This window comes from Hevea brasiliensis, chromosome 3 (genome assembly GCF_030052815.1).
Source record: "Hevea brasiliensis isolate MT/VB/25A 57/8 chromosome 3, ASM3005281v1, whole genome shotgun sequence".
NCBI lineage: Eukaryota > Viridiplantae > Streptophyta > Magnoliopsida > Malpighiales > Euphorbiaceae > Hevea > Hevea brasiliensis.
In genome coordinates, this window is record NC_079495.1 from 100194960 (window position 1) to 100210572 (window position 15613).

General features: G+C 32.6%; 2 protein-coding genes across 2 annotated transcripts; one reads left to right on the forward strand and one right to left on the reverse strand.

Annotated features, from left to right (window-relative positions):
* Positions 1 to 4810: 4810 nt before the first annotated feature.
* LOC110638908 (kinetochore protein SPC24 homolog) lies at positions 4811 to 7288 on the forward strand. The gene is made up of 5 exons (XM_021789640.2): positions 4811 to 5260; positions 6047 to 6188; positions 6285 to 6386; positions 6772 to 6845; positions 6975 to 7288. Exons 1-5 carry the CDS (start codon positions 5083 to 5085, stop codon positions 7082 to 7084), a joined length of 606 nt encoding a protein of 201 aa, XP_021645332.1. The 5' UTR covers positions 4811 to 5082; the 3' UTR covers positions 7085 to 7288.
* A 4651-nt stretch (positions 7289 to 11939) lies between these two features.
* LOC110638913 (uncharacterized) lies at positions 11940 to 12930 on the reverse strand. Its single transcript, XM_021789649.2, has 3 exons — positions 12634 to 12930; positions 12494 to 12574; positions 11940 to 12149 (listed from the first exon to the last, which is right to left on the reverse strand). The coding sequence occupies exons 1-3, from the start codon at positions 12928 to 12930 to the stop codon at positions 11940 to 11942; spliced, it is 588 nt and encodes a 195-aa protein (XP_021645341.2).
* Between the last annotated feature and the right edge of the window lie 2683 nt (positions 12931 to 15613).

Consider the following 15613-nt stretch of genomic DNA (forward strand, 5'->3'; position numbering starts at 1 on the left):
TTGTAGTTAGTTATGCTACAAATAATGGTAATGTCTTCCCTGGAGAGAAAAAAGAGTACCACTAAAATAATGATTTGTGAAATAATGTCCTAAATGGGACTGTAGTGTGATAGAGAATAGTTGGCTTAAGTAGTCCCCTTAGGGAGAGTACGATTTTCGTTATAAGGATCATAAGGGATCAGATCATGATAGATGCAGAGCTTTTGAGCAGTAAGGAAAAAGGGGATCCTGTAGATTTCCCTCCTTGAGGTATTAGAGGGTAGTTTGTAGCTAAGCAGAGGAAAGGACAATGACTGCAAGTCAGCAAGAACAAGTCAGTGGAAAAAAAGGAATTATAGAAATTAAAATTTGGATGGTTGGTCTCAGATGTAGCAGGAGAAGAATGGAATTAAGGAATAAAGTAATCAAGGTTCTATTTTGGGTGAGATAAAAGAGATGAATTAAAGAGTAAATTGAATAGCCAAGAATAGGACAAGATTAAAAAGATCAAAGTGAGATATAAAGTACATAAAGTACCATCCTAGGCAAGGTAAATAGGATGAACTGAAAAACAATATTAAAAAGTCCCGAATGAGATTACTTGAGTGAGGACAGTTGTCCAGATAAAGAACCCAAAAGTGTAGGACTTAGAGCTGATCATAATTGATGTAGTGTTAGGAGTTAAAACATGAAGCTCAAAGTCGCAGTATATAGATTAGACTATCTATTTTCTATTCCCAAGGTGGAATAACGGCCAATGGGACAAAATCCCTTCACCTTATTGATAGTATGAGCAAAGTTAGTTGAGGAAATGCAAATAGAGCAAGAAAAAGTTATAGGATATACAATGGTGTCATGAACTGTCCTGTCAAGCAAGGAAATGAATTAATAAGTAGTAAGTTAAATAAAAGTAAACCTAATGGTTCAAACAGGCATGAAAAACAAAAAGGATGGTGAAAAATGGCACATAGGCTTAGGACCTAAGTGGAGATGGTGAGATAACAGTTGTGAGGTTTGCGATCAAGGGTTAGGTAAACATTTTAGTATGACCAATAGGGTCATTTCATAAGGAAACGTGAATGAAAATAAACGTGAATGAAAATAAGTGACAAAATGACAGTAAGAGATAGAGTGGGAAGAGTATGTATGAGTGATAGTCATAAGTCACTGAGGATTACAAGGATAAGAGTTATGATAGTAAGCATGATAGTAATCCATTTTGGAAGAGTCTATTAGTGAGAGGTATCTTCTTGAATACAGTAAAATATAGGGATGCAAAAGAGTTAAAGTAGGCGTGAAAGGGTAGAAATGGAGTACAAGTGGAGATATAAAATCTTAGGATGATATGTCAAGCAAATCGATGGTACAACAGAAGGATTGTTATATTGATATCTTATAGAAAGAGATGATAAAATTTCTGGGAGAAGACCAAGAGATATGAATTGTAACATCCCATGCAGCAAGGGGAAATAATCTATGGCTGGAGGCAGGGCCTCACTTGAGACCTTGACCAAATGAGGGGCAGGAATGAACCGAATCATACATTGAAATGGGAGAAACTAATAACTAGAGGCGCCTTTTAGTAGAATGACCTGTAGAGTTGGAAAAACTCCGGGGTTAAAGCATGCTCGCTTGAGAGAAATCTTAGGATGGGTGACCTCCTGAAAAGTTCTTCATTCCACTTATGGAACAAAACCGTGAGGCTCAGGATGTGGTGGGCCAAAGCAGACAATTTCTCTAGTAGTTAGAGCAGGGACGTTACAAAACCAAGTTAAACTAAAGGAGTGTTTCAAAAACATATTTCTTGTTTACTTGATTAGCATTATCGTCACTTGAGTCACATGCTGAAATAATGGTTTAATGGCCAAATTTTATATAGATAAAAGGCTTGATTGCTTTAAAAATTGAGGATTAAATCTCACATTCACTTAATAATGAAAGGGCTCAATTGAAAGTATATTGTATATGCGAAGGAGTTAATTTTATTATTATTTTATGGTCAAAGACTCAAATAAACCCTTAAATTTTAATTTAATAGTTAATTTTATTCTGTAATTTTCATTTACAATTAATTGAATCCTATACAATTTAATTTAAGTTTAATTAAACTCAATTTGAGAGTGTTAATTGACGGTGTTGAAAAAAAATAATAAAGTAGATCATTAATAATTAAAAAAAATATTTTTATAATATAAATAATTATTAAATAATTATCAACTAAAATAAATAAGATTAGGTCTTTCTTTGTTGGAGACTTCTCTTTCACCCTCCCCACTCTCATTCTCTTCCTCCTTCAAAATCAAATTCACCACATCTAAGATCAAATTCATTGCTAAAGTTTCTACATAACAAAAATAAAACACCTAAATTCTTTTGATTTAGATGGCTCAAAATGAAACATAATGAAAAGCGGACCATTTAAATTCAATGCACAAATTCATTTCCTTTTCATCTTCTACTGCCCTAGATAAACTGGTTTTTTTTTTTAATATGAAATTGAAAATTTCTCGTATAATTTACAAAACAAGATCTATGCGATAAAACCTTAAAAAATCTACATCTTCATTAAGGGAGGATACCATCACTGCTAACATAACACCCAAAGCAATCGTCCACCATCACAATATTCACTGTCTCGACTTCCATCATAACCACCATCGCGATAATCACCACTGCCTCCACGATTGTTACTAACACTATATCCACCTTTACGGCGTCCACCGCTTTCATAGTTGCCGTTGTTGCCAACATGGCTATATCTATTGTTACCACCTCCACTTCTACGAGATTGAGCTTCACTTATAGTAACGTTAAGGCCATCAAGATTTTGACAATTCATTCCTTCAATAGCATTCCTCATCGACTTTTGTTGTTGAAGGTCACAAATCCAAAATCGCAAGATTTATCAATCTCTTGATCATTGATGATCTTTGATTCAAGGATATTGTCAACGAGACTAAAGGCATCTTGGAGGGCTTGGTCGGTTGTGGCTTAGGCAAGGCCACTGACAAAGCATTGATACTCAAATTTTGAGAAATTATTAGGTGTATCTGGTGAAAATTTATTATCTCTCACAATCATATAAAACCTACTTTTCATATTATAAGAAGGGTCTACTTTTTTGTGAGAGATGGAACACTATTTTTTAATACTCCTAGCGTATCTAATATTAACCCTCAATTTTTGCTTATTACCATAAGCATGGATTTCATATATTTGTTTAGAGGGGTTTACCTTAAATTAGGAACAACAGCTTATAAGTACCTAATACTTATTAGCTAATTTGAGCTTATAAATATTTCAAAAATTAAGATATTACGTGATTAATTAAAATACTTATAAGTAATTGATAAATAATTAATATGTTTAGTAAAAAATAATTTATAAATACCTTTTATTATTAAAATAATTAAAAAATATTAAATAAGATTTATGATAAAATTTTAAAAATTAAATAAAAATAATATAGTAAAATACTTAGTTAAATTAAGTTATAAGCACATAGTTTATAAGTAGCTAAATAAAAAGTTATGGATTAATTTTAACATAAACTCAACTTATAAATCTAAAAATTATTATAAACAAATAGGTCAATTTATTTTTAGATCTTATTATCTGTTTTGACTAGCTTGTAAGCTAACACAAAACCCTATTAGATTTTAGATTTATTTTAACATTTTATTAATTTTTAATGCTGATTTTTTTTTAATTTTTGCTAATTAAAATTTAAAATAATATATTTATTATTTTTTAATCTCACTTAATACTTGAGCATTTATTTTGGAAATTTAATTAAATTTTATCTTCACCCCTATTTTTTTTCTTTTCCATTTTCTCTTTCCTCTTTTCGATATGCCTTTTTGTTCCCATTTCTTGTTTAGGTGCTTTTACTTTTTTGGGTGTTTTTCATTCTTCTTGCTTATTTTTATAGAAGAAAATGTTGCAATTAGTGAAAAAAAAGATGTTAAGAGTGACAACATATAAGATATTTCTTATGTCATCATGAAAGATTGAAGGTTAAATTGTCTATTGAATCAAAAATTTAAGAATGTATTTGAGTCTTATTTAAAAAAAAAAAGTAAAGTATAATTATTAAATTTAATTAAATCTATAACTTAATTATGTAATTTTAAAATGAAGTAATTTAATTTTTAACATTTTAATAAATTATAAATTATTTTCTACTACTATAATTACTGCTAATTTCTATTAAATTTAATAAAAATAATTAAAATATTCTTAACTTTATTTTTAAATAAAAATAATTTAGTGCATAAAAATTTTATTTTATTAATAATTTAGTATCTATAATTTTTAAATTTTATTAAATTTAAAAAATATAAATATAAATTATAATTATTAAAAATAGAAATTAATTATAAATAAGTTCATATAATTTTATAAAACTTTATTTTTTTATTATTGTGATAATATATATTTATTAATTTATTATATTTTTATATATTATATTATATTTTTATATATAAAAAATAAAATAAAATAAGAACCTAGGTGCAAATTGTGTCTAGATTCAAAGTAAAAGAACCCATTTTGATCCCGTTTTCTTCCCCTCCCCCATTCTCCGTGCAGTTCTCTCTTTGGACTATATTAAAATATTAAAAATTATTTTAAAATTATAAAAATTAAATTATATATTTAATTAAATTTTAAGAATTATATTATAATTAAAAAAAATACAAAATAAGATATCTCCTATGGGTTAAGTGTTACATTTAGTATATGTAAGAAATTAAAAAAAAAAAGAAAAGTTTATTCCGGCTTCCGCTTGTTTTATTATTCAAATTGATGGGAAGGAGCTTTTATTTATTTATTTATTTTGGGTTAATTTTTCCCTCTCATTTCATTTTCATTTTCATTTTCATTTTGTTTTCATTTTCCTGCTCGCGAAAATTCTCTGGCATGCTCATCGGATCGGAGCCCTAAAAGCAACGCTTATCATTTTCTCTATTCAGTTTCGGCATTCACTTACAAACTATTTCTAGCTCTTCGTGATTAATTTCCTATTTGTTTTGATGTGATATAAAACCCTTAGAACCCTAGAGAATCATAGCAAACGACATTGAGTTGCTAGCGGATTGGGAAATGGGGGATTCCTCTGGAAAGATCGATGTTGATAAGCTGATATCATATAGCGACGACCTTGTGGCAGTGTTGAAGGAGAAAAGGGACATTAACATTTTGACGCAGTGCCTGGACAAGTCTAAGGCTCTTCGTTCCTCTTGCGATGCCGAATTCAACGAAGCTCGGACTCTTCTCGAAGGTCTTTTTCGTTGCCTCTCTGTAATTTTCCTTTGCTTCTTTAGTTTTCATGGCGGTTTTGTTGCTGTCGGTTTAATTCTACAAAGTTGTGCCAATTTATTTAACGATTAACTGTATAGATCGAAACCGTCTTTTTTTAATGTGCATTTGTGAAGTTCATTTCTCATTATTTTGTGGGTTTCGTTTGTATTTTTTTTGGGGTAGAGGACTAGGGCCTAAACAATTCCTTTTAGGCTCATATTCCTGTAGATTTTATACTCTGTGATCCCTTGGCATGCTGGAATCATTCTTCTTCTTCTTCTTCTTCTTTTAAACTTTGGCATTTACTCTTTCAATTTGTGTGTCTTTCGGTGGTAATTTGAGTAATGTTTCTTTGGGAAATATTGTAGCAGTTGAACGTGAGAGGCCAGTTGGTTGAGGAAGATTTTCTTTTTTTTTTTTTTTCTTTTCTTCCTTACTGATGAGTTTTTATCAAGGTTTTGCTATGTATCTTTGCCCATATAGAATTTTTGCCGTTGCTATAAAATGTTTTAAAAAGTATTGACCGTTTGTAATGGACAAATATGTAAAACATCGCTTTCAAACATTATCATTGATTGATTCACAAGCATAATGGGAAAGAATTAATTGATGTTAAGATCGCATGATTATTAATGAATACAGAATACTATGTCATATTTGACAAGTTTAATTGATATGATTGTAAATTTTTCCATCATACATATCGATCCAGTTAGTTCTTTATCATGCATTTGATTTGACAATGGCGTGTTCACATATTAAGCAGATCATCAGAAAAAGATAGATGAATGTAAGCAGAAAACAGAGAAGGCAAAGCTTGAAGTTCCTGCTGATGCTGAACTGGACCTTCTTCAGAAGGAATTGGATGCGGAGCATGAAAAAGAACGTCTGCTGATGGAGGAGCTTAGATAAGTATAAAGTTGATTTTAATTATTTAGCTGTTGAGATTCTTTATATTATGTAGTGGCATTGATTGGTTGTTTATCTGTAATTGATGTAAACACAGTCATCAACAATGAGATAAATGATCTCGGACGTCAAAGGATTTCTGTTGAAGAACACAAGCAAGCTCTAAAGAAACTTGAGCAAGAAGAGCTAAGGGCACAGTAAGGATATAAACAGAGCCTCGTTTAAGAGTTTTCTAGCCTTCATCTTTTATGTCAATGCATTAATCTATGATTTTGTACTTGAATCTGTGAATAGTAATAATATGTATTCATATTGTGTGGAACTAGTCTAATTTAAATCAGATGAAAACAACTGAGCCTGGTTAATATACTACGCAGATGTATATGTGAACTCATATTCTGCGGATTGCAGATAAAGAGTCTTTGTGTTTTTAACTTTTTATGTTAAGTGCCAATTGTGAGTCTTATCACATTAATAGTATCATTTCTGTAGGTTTCAACTTTGAATGGTTCATATCAGTCTACTAGATATAGTTCAGTTCCCATAGATTAAAAAATGAAGCAATTTTATTTCGTCTTGCAGGAGGAAGCTTTCCATGTATGCATCTGTCACAAATATCATTCCGAACTTGGATGATCACTCCAAAATCTCAGGCCGTATCCTTGTTTTGCAACCTTTTGCATGCTTCCTTGTAAAGGTTAGCTATTTTCTTTCTTTTTGAGTTCCTTTTTAGTTCATTCTGGTTCGTATTGTGGTATATGGGTTGTCCTTAATATCAATCTCAGATATTGTGGATAGAGACAAAAAGATGGTTGAGAAATTTGAATTTGACCCAACAAACATGGCTGCCTTTGATATATGCCAGAGCATTTGGAAGATGATAAATATGCGATAGATGTTGGACATTGGTCCATTCAACTTGCATACACTACTTTTAGTGATTCTGTGAATCCTTCGTTTGTTTCCGTCTTTTTCTAATACATTTAAATTATTATTATTCACTTGGGAAGTGCTGCTGATGGGGTAGGTTATGGTGTGTAGGTCTTGTTTGCTCATTTTTGCTTTAATGGCGAATCATGCTTCAGAAAGGTTTCTTTTCCCCATTTGCGTTTTTAGATATTGCTTAATATTATTGAAATGCTGCTGACAAAATCACTTTAGAATCAGTTTTAATAATATTAATAATTAAGATGTTTGAATGATAAGAAATATATCTTATAAGGTTCCACTTAGAAATCTAGTTATTTATTTGATGGATAAAACTTGATTCATTAGTGTTACCTTTGACCAATAACGAAAGAAAAAAAAAGGACCTATCACGCCGAAAAGTTTGAAAGGCGTTGTATGTTAAGATTGAGGATAGCTGTCTTTTGTACCAGCAGTGAGAGTCAGAACAGCTGGTTACGATTTTTAAACCACCACTTCAGGTTTAATTAAGTTATAAATTTAAAGTAAGTTGCCCGCCATGAGACGATTTCTGAACCATCAGTTTTAATATGAGTCTCAGTGTAAAATGATTTAAAAGGTGATTTGAAAAAAAAGGGTTTAAAACAGTTTTGAAAGTGATTTGAGGATGGTTTAGATAAAAATTAGAGAGAAATTTTATTAATTTGTAATTAAGTTATATTTATAAAAATATTTTAATTTTTTTAAAAAATTTTATAATTAAAATAAAATAAAAAGAAAATAAAATTAATTTATCTTTAAAAAAAATTTAATATGAAAAGACTTGAGCTTGTTAAAAAATTATATATGAAATTAATTTTTTTTAAATTAAAAAAAAAGTGCTTGAATTTGATTTTACTTGTGTACTCTTTTGGGATTTAAAAGAATTAAAGTTTTTAATTTTATTGCTTGTTCTTTTTCTTAAAATTGTATGATAAAATTTGATAATTAAGCAAAAGTATAAAAGAGAAAAAAAAATAGAGGGTATTGAAAATTTTATTAAGGATATAAAAAAATAATTAAGTAATTGAGATAGTATTAAAAATTTAAATGAGTATATAAAATAATAAAATAGAGAAAATCAGAGAGTATTGGCAATTAAAGTTTAGAGAATTTAAGAAAAATTGAGAGAGTACTGAGAATTAAAGAGAGTGTAGAGAATTTGAGATTTATATAAATGAATCAAGAGTGAGTGAGATATTTATTGGGTTCTTTTGAATTTAAACCGTTGGTTTGATCTGATTCAAAACCATTGACTTAATCTTGTCTGAAATTGCCGGTAGCAAAAAGGCGATTTCAATCTAGTTCAAAGCCGATTCTAATTTTGATCAATTTTGGTTCAGTTTTGACTGAGCCGGTTCTTGTTCTATTCCGAACCATGGCCACCAATACTAGTAGAGTTATAATTGCATCATTTGTGCTACCTGTGCCATGACCCAACCTATGGGCCGGATCGGCACTAGGACCTGGGCCAGCTTAAAGCCTTTGAGGCTCGTAGTAAGCCTAACTATTACTCAATCCAACTCTAAGGCCCATTTGGGCTCAATTTCAAGAATTCAATCGGACAGAATTCAGTCATAACATGAACAATTTAACGGGGAGTTTTTGACTCAACCGACCTGTAAACACAATATATATAATAAATTGGGGAGCTCAGTTCACCCTCTACATAATCAAATGTCATAAAAATAAATAAGAGCTCAGCTCTCTCATTCAATCCAATTATATATGCATTTAATAAGTTTACAGGTCCAACATGACAATTATATTATAGACCCAATCAAATAAATATTTTTAACACATGCGGAATTCTATGAGTAAATAAAAATTATATAATATCATAACATAAACAGGCAACCTGCGAGGGATAGGAACAGGTTAAACTAAAAAATAAACCTTTTGTATCCTGAAAAAAATAGGTGAACAGGAGTGAGCGTTCGACTCAGAGAGTAAAATATCAATTTTAACCGTAATCTTTATAACTATCTAAAGTTAATGCACCATGTGGAGTGAAATGCAACATCGTCATAATTTTCATATCATAACAGTAAAAAGGTAATTTGGAGCACTCATACACCCGATAATGTCAAACAATACTTATATGGGAGTTAATCCCCTATACAGACTTCTTAATCCAACCTCTGCCAGCGAAGATCTCAAGCCGAACTTTCGCTTAATAAACTAAATACGGGGTCCCAGTGAATCTCTCAAGCCGTGTCTACCCGTCCTGTCCATATCCAACACCATACCACACGCACGCCAACGCACGCACACTGCTCCAAATTACTACAAACAACACCCATGGCAATTCATCAATTAAGAATGCAATATAAAACTATTAGTATTTAACTACATAGATATATACATATAAGTGATGCATGAGCATACCGGAACAAATAATAATATTGAAATTATAATTAAAATTAACATTTTACTCACAAACTCAACCGAAGTCACTGTGGCAGCTGGGCGGAGGAGGAAGGCTGTCTCGGCTCACCTGACAATTTTATTATAATTATTTAATACATTTTACTCAATACAAACTGAGAAAAGACCAAAGATGTCCTAAGTCGTACTGAAAATCCGGCAGAGTCTCCCCTATACCTAGGACCCACCCAACCTGCAAAAGGGCTTAAAACGCACTTCTATATCCACAAACCATACACCCACAACTCAATCACATTACACAGCCCCTCCTGGGCCCATTCAAACAGTCATCAATCACAATATATAAAATTACAGTTTAGTCCTTATAATTGACCCTTTTGCAAAAACTACCCAAATAAGCTCTAAAAATTCTAAAACTTTGCCCCACGGTCTTTAGCATTATTACTAAGCCAATGCAAGAGGAATCATAATTTTCTGAGCTACCATGAATATTTTATAGATTTTTAATCCAATTCAAGCACTAGACAATTAAGAAAAAGTAAGGTTCGGGTTTACCTATACTGATTCTAACCCCGGGAATGCGCTCAGAATGTCTGACAATGGTAGGGTAGCTAAAATCTCAACCCAATTCCAAGAATTTTTCGGTAGCCTGTCTGCCTGGCCCCAAATTTACAGACCTGGGTAACCGTTGAATTTCCCTGAATTGAAGGTACCTACACAAAACCTACAACACGGGGGTTAGTATATAATTTTTTAGGGAATTTTCTAAACTCATTTAGTGCTCGGAAAAACACAACGAAATTTCGTGGGACCCATCGAAAAACGGTGTCAGAAAATTTTGAAATTTATATTGCCACGAAGTTCTCAACTAGTGGAGTACTTCGGTACTCTCGGTTTTCTCGTGGAATTTACAGTTTGCGAGAAATCTAGCCCAAAAATCAAAATGGGCTAAAATTTTTCGGACAAAAATTGGGCAAACCGCTCGATGGATTTTGATGTTCTTGGTGTCTATGAAAAGCTCTCGAGGTGTAGATGTGTTTTGGCACAGGACCCAGTTCGATTGGTGTTCGGATCGGCCGAAATCGGCCTGGGAAGACGAAACGACGCGCTGGGCATTGGGGTGTCTTCGAGCGCGTTTTTGTGGCTCCTCAGGCGACGGCCGGCGACGGAAATGAGCTGAGGTGGTGCGCCGGCGAAGGGAGGACGGCTGGGTGGCGGCTGGCCGGCGTGGGGAGGATGGAGGAGAGAGAAACGGGAGAGAGAGAAGGAAGAAGAAAAAGAAAAGGTTAGTCTGATTCAACTGGTCCGGTTCGATTCGGCCGGTCCGATTCAAGATACAAAATTTTAAATTTTTACTCTGCCTTGGGACCGAAAACAAGGCCCAAAAATTTCAAAAAATTCTAGAAAACTCAGAAAAATTCGTAGAGTCCAAATATATTTTTGGTTTTGCTACGTGGTCTTTAAATTAATTTTTAAAAATATCAAAGTTTTATATTTTCTGAAAATCAAATCCGATTTCTAAAATTCGAAAAATTTTAAATAATTTCCTAAAATTTAAATAAAATAAAATATTAATATTTACTCACAAAATAATAAATTTAAAAATTAGGGTGTTACAACCTGCGAATGCCAACCAGAGAATTCCTGATTTTCAGAGAATTATGACATGCACAGAACTGAAAGCAATATGAAGTGTGCAGGTCCTGTTGTTAAATATGGCAAAAGACGATGCAAGACTGCATAAAGCATGTTGGAGGTTTCATTGTTATTTGGTGCATTCATGAACCGACATTTGCTTTCCATTCAGGTAAGAGGAACTTCGTTAACTTTTCCATCTCAATTGAGTTGGTTGGTTGGTTGGTTATAAACTGCTTCCAGTGGCGTCGACAATGGTGGGATTAGATTCGAGAACATCATTGTCTCGGGACGGTTAAGAACCCCCAGATTATATTAGCGTCGCAATATGGACTCGGAGATACATAACATGGCAAGGTTAACTTTCTTAGAGTTGATGAGAACTTTATTGGAATTAACAGAAGCTGGTTCCGTAACAACATTGTTTTCTGCATTAGAGTGGGGTGAAGAGAAAAATAAAATCCCTTATTAATTTAAGGGCTAGGTTCCTTTATATATCATGCTCGATGAAATATTTCGTTAATTTTACTTCTTGGGTGGATGTTTTCTCTCTTAAATCAAATTGTCCTCTTGATAATAATATCGTATAATCATATTGATAAATGGAAGCATTGTCAAATGTATGATGCAAATCCGAAGTATTTTTCTTCATATATATAATATGGCAGATTCCAATCTCCACAAGTTATAACATAGTATCATAATCAAAATGGTGATAATCAGCTTATCAATTGCTTAATACCAGCCACTGGTGCAAGGCAGCTACCATAACACTTATAAGCTCAAGGTTTTTGTTTTTCTAGGTGCAGCCATGAAGCTTTTCCTGAGCCAGGTGGTGCTTCTAATGCCAGGCTTATTTCATTGGCATAGCATACTGGGTGCTTCGAATTTGTCTGCTCAGCTGAATTTTTCTTGGGTGGAATTGTTTTACAAATTTCTGGCTTAGGATTGCCTTTGTAGGCCTTGCAGATATTGGCTACCAAGTTCGCTTCCTGCATCATAAAAATTAACGATTCCGACTTAAGATAGGAGAAAAGAAAAGAGAAGGAGAATATATATATATATATATATATATATATATATATATATATATTTTTTTTTTTTTTTTTTTTCCTGAAAGTAACTTCTATATGTTCATTATTCACCACAACCCGCGGCACACATCTATTTGGTGGTATCAAACCATTGGTTTCATGAGATAGTCAAGCTGCATACATCGTCTCAAATTAGAAAGGTAGGATCAAATGAAATGTATACCTACCATCTCTAGATATATTTTTGAAAAAGGAAAAATAAAATATTAGATATTCAAGGGTTGTGCAAGGCAGTATTTTACCAGGTCTGTGCATGCCTTGAGGGCACAGGCATGTCTAGTATTGAAGTAGCATTCATCAGGACCATGCTGCAAAAGTGTTTTCTGTGATTATTAACAAAGAAGATTAAACCCAGATGATGAATGTGATGAAGGTGAAGAACCTGGCAGAGGAAGGTTTTGTGAGGTTTCACAATGCGAGCGTTTCCCCATGGAACCATCCTCAGGTTGACTATGTGAAAGAGACGTTCTTTGAAGAGGGCGTTGGACAGATCATGCAAAATGTAGGATGCAGAGCTTGGACAGAGAGTTTCATGGTAGAGGGACACATTAACCTTCTCGTTATATTTGACATCAGATGGAAACTTAGTAATATCTTTTCTGGAAGTGGATTGAGATGGGAAGATGAACATGGAAAGGAAGGTGAGGATAATAAAGCAACATAGCAATTGAGAAGCCATTTCTAACAGCAAGCTTAATCAGTGCACTTCACCGCATTGAGACTCCTTGTTAGAGGCTTTATTTATAATACCTGTAACCACATCTTGTGTCATTTTTGCCCCCCTTATTCCATCTGTTATGATTCCCAATCTTCAAATCAAAAGCCACTTTTCTTGCCGTCTTAAGACTTTGAGCTGTGATACTTCTTAGAATTTCCTTTTTCTGGTTCTTTCATTTATAATGGGCAGATATTTCATTTTCCTACTCAGTTCAGATATAAAATTTATCTTTCACTAAATAAGAGAAAATAGGTGGGTGTATCAGTGAATAGAATTTCATTCATTCACATTCATCAATTCTTTTTCTACATGTAATTCAGCAGGTATTTACTGTCAACAAACTATCTGTAATTCTGTGGATAAACTTCAGGAACCCTGTTAATTGCCTTGCTATTGGTGATAGCACTGGCTGATCAATCTCGTCAAGCAATGCCAATGCACCTGTGCTGCTACTTATCTTAACTTGAAGTAACAATTTGCTGAAACATTAACAAGATCACAGTTAAACTGCAATATGAACCTTTTTACCTAGAACGGGTTTTGCTAATAAAGAACATCCTCAAATCATGTTTTAGCTACAGTTTTGTCGCAGATCATACAACTTAAAAAGAACACCCCCAAATATGCTCTCCATAAACCTTAATCTGGTAAAGTGTTTATCTGTCATTTTAATTCTGAATCCATGATTAAGATGTTCACCACTCTATTTTCACCATCTGCTATGCTACAAGTTGATAAAGCATCTAGGTAGGTGAGTTGCAAAAGAAGTTCAATGCCTAATCCATGTAAGAAAAGGACAGCTGTAAAATTCCATCTTCAGATTCATACTTCAAGAGAAAGATGATCTTGATTAAGAATTTCTTATGCACTCCATTCCTGATTATCCATGGCAACCAAATAGAGAAACTAATACACATTTTTGGTAAATATTTTAGCATTGGATGGGGAACTTGGCACTGCTTCTTCCATTCATGAACAAGTGTTTGTTTGATCTGCCATTTGAATCTCCATACCAGCCAATACTTTCTATTCTGGCGTAATCCACCAACCATAACAACTACTGTAAATAAGAATAGGTCCAACACCCTCCATGGAATACACTTGTGATTCATGCGTGTCTGAGATGAAAAAATATCAGTGAAATGATTATGGGGATGAGAAGATGTGGAAGCTTCCCATTGCCTCTTATACAACTTATTTTCAAGATTTATTTGTAAGAAAATGTAAAATCCCAATCTGATGCAAGTGAACTCAGATATAAGTGGCAGCGAGTCCAGATTTTAATGGAGATTTATGTGAGCTATGATGAATATTTTTGAAAGCGTTTGTTTGTACTATAGCATTTGTTATGATTTATAATTAATATGTTAGACATAATGATGATGAAGTTTGCCAATATAACAATGCAATTACAACTTTGAGGTGATCTAATTACATTTTGGGAAGAAACTATCTTTTAATTTCACACACACACACACACACACACACATATATATTGAACCATAATTTTTGCCTTTAGGCTAAGCTTCTGGCGTCATTCTTTTAGCCTCTAGTTTCTACAGTTTGGTAACACCCCAACTCACATACTACACCTAAATTTAAATATTCTACAATCTTAATTTGTGGACTAACCAGTAGAAAAGGATAGAGAAATCAAATTGACTGAATATAAGTTCTTAACCTGTGATCCAAATTCAAGTATTACCAAATAAAATATATCTTATATAATTTCATACTTTACAATGGATATGAACATGGTTTTTGCCATTTATATCAGTTTCAGTTTTTCAGTGGTACTATTCATCCCGTAATATGAATGAGTATGATATTTCATCCTGCGAATCCTTCAAAAGCCTCCTTTTGAAAGCTTTCCTTGACCGTGATATTCTCATTATTAGTCTCTAAGAAGTCAATTCTTAGCTTCAACTCTATAGCAGACTGGATGGACGGGACTTGCCTCTCTAATTGAGCTGATATCTGCAGGCACTTTGTATTTGGAATATGCAAGTGTAAAATTTTTACATTGAAAAGAAATGAGATAAATGAGAGATAAGAAATTAGCTAGGTTTTGGATTAAATGTAGTGTAAATATTATAAATGTATTTTTTTATGGGACTTATCAAGAAAGATTCTCTTCAGATCCTTTAGGCTCTCCAAATCTCTTAATAATGAGTATCAGAGCTAATAATTTAGCATAAATAAATATGGAGACGATGGTCAATGAGCTCTAACCTAGGTGTATGCTCAAATAGATTTGATGAAATAATTAGACTCTTGATGACTTCGTAATGTTTAATTAAAAAAAAAGAAGAAAGAAAAAGCTTTCGTTAGTGTAGGAGCAGAATAAACCCAATAAAATTTTATTGACGTAGGAATAGGATATTAAGAATCCTAGCAGCGTTGGCCGAGGGTTTACATTAATATCTTATTCTCTGTAAATTTATTTTTCTCTATATTCACAAGATGGAATTTTCTCCCTACTTGTACTTAATTTTTGAAAATATAGTTTATTCTCACACAATAAATATGAATGTATTTGAATGATGAAATTAAGCATGTGGTTTTGGTCTTTCCAAATTGTATATCAATTATAAATAATATGTATAGATAATTTATATATATATATTAATATATTTTGATAAAA